General features: G+C 46.7%; 1 protein-coding gene across 1 annotated transcript in view; it reads right to left on the reverse strand.

Moving 5' to 3' along the window:
• The window catches only part of LOC110595774 (unconventional myosin-XIX-like), a 12,485-nt gene extending 7,586 nt beyond the window's left edge, over nt 1–4,899 (reverse strand). Inside the window, exons 1-3 of the mRNA XM_021713132.1 lie at nt 4,843–4,899; nt 4,368–4,516; nt 2,477–2,590 (exon numbers count right to left, since the gene is read on the reverse strand). Coding sequence (XP_021568807.1) covers nt 2,477–2,590; nt 4,368–4,490 — 237 coding nt within the window. The 5' untranslated portion in view covers nt 4,491–4,516; nt 4,843–4,899. The remainder of the gene's footprint in view (nt 1–2,476; nt 2,591–4,367; nt 4,517–4,842) is intronic.
• Between the last annotated feature and the right edge of the window lie 7 nt (nt 4,900–4,906).

The raw sequence follows: 4,906 nt of genomic DNA on the forward strand, positions 1-4,906 counted from the left end.
CAAAAAAAAAAAAAAAAAAGAAACACCATTATGGACTGGTACTCTCAGTAGCAATGTTGAAGAAAATATCTCTAAAATTGAAAAGAAAATAATAATTTATTATTTTTTGAGTTGAAGTCTCACTTTGTCACCCTGGCTATAGTGCAGCAGCATGTTCAAGGCCACCACAGCCTCCACCTGCTGGGCTCAGATAATCCTTCCTCCTCAGCCTTCTAAGTAGCTGAAACTACAGGTGTGTGCTACCACGCCTGGCTTATTTTTTTATTGTAGAGACGAGTTCTCACTAAGTTGGTCCAGGCTGGTCTCGAACCCCAAACCGAGGCAATTCTCTTGCCTTGGCCTCCCAAAATACTGGGATTACAGGTGTGAGCCACCGTGCTCGGCCAGAGCATATTCTTTAGTAGTTTCTTGAGTAGGATACATAAGAGCAAATTTTTAAGTTGTTGCTCATCTGAAAATGTCTGTTCTGCCTCAAATTAGATTGATATTTTGGCTGAGTTTTATAATTGCAGGTTAGAAACTATTTCTTAGCCAGACATAGTGGCTCACACCTGTCATCCCAGCACTTTGGGAGGTGGAGGCAAGAGGATTGCCTGAGTCCACGGGTCGAGACCAGCCTGGGCAAGATGGTAAGACCTTATCTCTACAATCAATCAATCAATCAATCAATCAATCAATCAATAATCTGGGCTTAGTGGTGCACGCCTGTAGTTCCACCAGGGTGAGGTGGAAGGATCGCCTGAGCCCAGCAGGTGGAGGCTGTGGTGGCCATGAATGCATGCACACTGCTCTCTACCCTAGGTGACAGAGTGAGACTCTGACTCAAAAAAACAACAAAAAAAGAAATATAGAAGTAAATAGCCAAATAAACCAATAAAAGATGTGAAAGTAGCTGCCTCTGGAGAGAGGGAACAGGGTTGAGTGATATGGGACTAGTTGGCTGTTTTCTTTATAAGCCTTATAGTACTGCTTAATTTTTCTTTTAAATTAGAAATTCATTGTGGAATGATTTTTCAAACTATGTAGCAATATTACTAGTTATTAAAAATAAATTAAAAATTTAAAATATAGCAGGCCCAGCCCATGGTTACAATGGCTGTTCAGTAAAGGCTTACTGAATTTTAGCTGCCTGGGTCTTAGGCCAGGTTGTTTCTGTTCCCCAGAGCAATTCTGGGGTACAATGGGCTTTGTCTGGGAGTTGGGCATCAGTCACTCACTGGCCACCTTGATACAGCTCCCAAATATCTCCTCCTAACCCAGGTCTGGTCCCTCATCCTTGCAGCTTGCTGTCTTGGTTTCCTTATCTATCTTTCTCAGTGGACTAGAAGTCCCCTGAGAGCTGGATGTTGCATTTTTCATCTGTTCTTCCCCTGCCACCCCTCAGAGCCTAGCCCAAAGTCTAGAACCTGGCAGGTTCTCAGTGTTCAGCAATTCTCTCACACAGGAGTAAAGACAGGAGCTTACAGCCCAATGAACCCCTCGTGAAGGTAAAAGAACTATGGAAAGGGCAAGGTAGCTGGGTAAGCCTTGACAAGGTGGCAAGGTCTTGGCCAACAGCTTCCTCTGTACAACTGTACAACTCTTCACTTCGTCCTTGAGAAACGTTCTGTTGTGGTTCTGCCACTCAGGAGGCCACATGCCACACGAGGAGTGTCTGTCTTCCCCTATAACTGGCTAATACACTGCCCTTGCTACTATGGGCAACTGAGAGGGTTCAGGTGGTCTAGTTCAATAAACCCTTTCCCACAGTAACGTCAACTATTTTGGGAGGAGCACTGCCACATGCAAAGCATGCCACCAAGGCCTTACATGCAATGGCTCATTAAACTCTCATAGGGCTGGGCGCAGTGGTTCAAGCCTGTAATCATAGAACTGTGGGAGGCTGAAGTGAGAGGATTGCCCGAGCCCATGGATTCTAGAACAGCCTGGGCAACTATGCGAGACCTCATCTCTACAATAAATCAAAAAATTAGCCGGGTGTGGTAGCACACGCCTGTAGTTCTGGCTACTTGGAAGGCTGAGGTGAAAGGATTGCCTGAGCCCAGCACGTTGACGCTGGGGTGGTCATGAGTCAGGTGTTGGTCCTCTCCTCCCTCTCATCTTACAAGTTAGACAACTGAGAACTCTGCAGAAGCTAAGTACCTTTCTAATGTGGTCTTAACCACTATGATGGAATTACCAACAGCGGACTTTTGTTTCCAGTGGTGTCAGAGCTGGGGCAGACCTTTAATGAGAACATGAAGGCTCAGAGAGGAAAGTATGTCACTCCAGGTGATAGAGCTAGCGATAGAGCCTGGACTGGAAGCCTGTTTCTTGACATCTAGCCCACTGCTTGCCCACCATCGTGCAACAACCCCTGCTTCTGCCAGCCTATTTGGGAATGATGAGGCAGTAAATGATGCCACAAGGAAGGAACTCTGCTTCTTTGCCCAGGCAGTGTTCACAAGTTGACAAGGCAGGAAGGAGGTCCTCCTACCTTTCCAGCACCACTCTCTCCGCTGACAACAATAGACTGGTTGACTGGCTCAATCAGGCTCTTGACATTCCTGTAGGTCTGTTCACCCACAGTGAACACATGTGGCTTCAGTTTCTGAAACATCAACGGGTAAAAGGTCATGTGAGAGAATGCCCGTTTTCAAGGCATGGTTGAGCCAATGATGGCTGAGATGAGAAGGGTGTCGACAGCAGTGCCACGATGCTTCCTCCAGAAAAATTTTCTAGACGTAACAGTATTAGGCCCAACCGTGCGACCCTGATGGTGGCTTTATCTACTAATCTTCTCAGCCTAGAAGCAGTGCTGGCCTCAACCAGTCTATGACATTCACATTTTATATTCTTAACAGTTTTATTCTGTTGCATGTTACTGTACCCTGCAGTTTACAAAATTTTTACAAGTTACTACCTAAGTCTGCACACTAGTTGGATAGCTAACCCTATTTTATAGATGAGGAATATAAGGGTCAAGAGTTAAATAACCTTTCAAGACCACTCAGCAAGTAAATATATTCACATGAGTTAAAGTCCAAAGCCAATGTTCTTTTCTCCAATAAATATTGTCCTCAATGTGCTGACCATCAATGTTGGCACTGAAGAAACAGAAGGGACTACAAACTTGCTTTTGTAAGAAGAGAAGGCAGGGCAGAAAGTTGGGCTGGGCTCAGTGGCTCAGCCTGTAATCCTGCGCTTTGGGAGGCTGAGGTGAGTGGATTGCCTGAGCCCACGGGTTCAAGATCTGCCTGGGAACTTGGTGAGACCTCATCTCTACAATAAATAAAAAAATCAGCCGGGCATGGTAGTGCGTGCCTGTAATTCCGGCTACTCAGAAGGCTGAGGCGGAAGGATCGCTGGAGCCCAGTGGGTCGAGGCTGCAGTGGCCAGGAGTGGCCACCGCACTCCAGTCTGGGTGACAGAGTGAGACTCCAACTCAAAAAAAAAAAAAAAGAAAGAAAGTTGGTGAGATAGGGGCTCTCAGGAGAGACTTCCCCATGATGTATGGACTTCTGGAGGGCCAGGCCATCTGCATGATGTCCTGACAGCCAGGTCAGCAAAGACTACTTATCACAGCTTGCCAAGGGAGAAGGCACCTGTTCTGGATGGTGAGTGCCGTCCCTCTCTATACCTGCCCTTGCACCTGGAAGGTGCTTCCTGCCTCGCCTTCCTGAACCCAACTCCCAGAGTAATTACTCCCCTAGTGGGCTCCATTCACAGCCCCACCTCTACCTGAAGGATGAAGCTTTATGGATTCTCTCTGCTTGTTGTGGTGCTTCAGACCCTCACAACAGCTCTGGCTTTCTCATCTTCCTACTCTCATCTATTGTCTCTCTCCCCATGGCTTTTCTCCTGCCAGCAAGTGTGCTCTCGCCTCTCCCTGAATGCATCATGTACTTTAACACCAGCAAGCCTAGTTCCTGCCTGCACTACCACCCCCAAATAACTTTTTCTCTTCGAAGTGTAAGAATAATTTATTTTTCTCAGTAGAGGTAAACATGTGTTGAATTTTCTAGGGCAATCCACATCACACATAACTTTATTTTTTTCTATAAGAGTTTGTTAAACACACAACTATAACCTTTAAATTCTTTCCTATCAATAAACTCACAAACAAGGAAAAAAAAGTCCTTGACCCTATGTCCCTATTTTAGGTAATACAGTTAAACAAGTATTTATTTATCCTCCAATTCACACTTTGTGTCTTGCAGTCAGTTATTTATGTTTTCAAGATTCTGTGAGCTCCTGTTGGGGCATGGCACCAGCAGGTTTTGAAAGACTACATGGCTAGTGAATAGATAGATAAGGATGGGGAAACTGCAAGGAGGCCTAGGAGGAGACTGGGAGCCCTGAGGCCACAAGGAGCAACTGAGCCTTACCTGTGGCTGAGGAGCAGCATGGTATTCTCTCATCAGCTCTGGCGAGTAGAGCTGAGGAATGGGCTTGAAGGGGTTCAGAGCCACCAGGGTGCAGCCAGCATTGGTGTAGAATTTGTCTGCCATGTACCGGGCCTGCAGGCACCTCAGGACTGAGGCAGAGATGCCTTTAGCAAACTCTGGCTCAAATACAGATAAAACCACACACACAGACACACTTCTGCCTAACAGTCCTCCTTTTGCAATTAGATCCCAGCAGCTCCCTGATGAATAGATGGAAGATCTAATTAAAATGAGCTCCCAATCTGAAGCAGAGCCTTCCCTGGGGAACCTAGGTGCAGCTGCCATGCTCCCTTGGGCAGAGGTCTGGAGCAGCCCAGGTTAGCAGTCCTGCCTGCTTCAGTATGACCTGGGGAAGCTGTGCTCACAGCATCTCCACCCTTATAGATGGTACTCTTGAGGAATGGGAGGCCCATACCTGTCTCCAGCGTCACAGGATTCACCTTGGTGAGGTCATCCAGCTGGTGCAGTGGGGCTTCCCT

Source organism: Carlito syrichta, unplaced genomic scaffold (genome assembly GCF_000164805.1).
Source record: "Carlito syrichta isolate Samal-C Ts95f unplaced genomic scaffold, Tarsius_syrichta-2.0.1 Scaffold304268, whole genome shotgun sequence".
In the NCBI taxonomy this organism is placed as follows: Eukaryota; Metazoa; Chordata; class Mammalia; order Primates; family Tarsiidae; genus Carlito; species Carlito syrichta.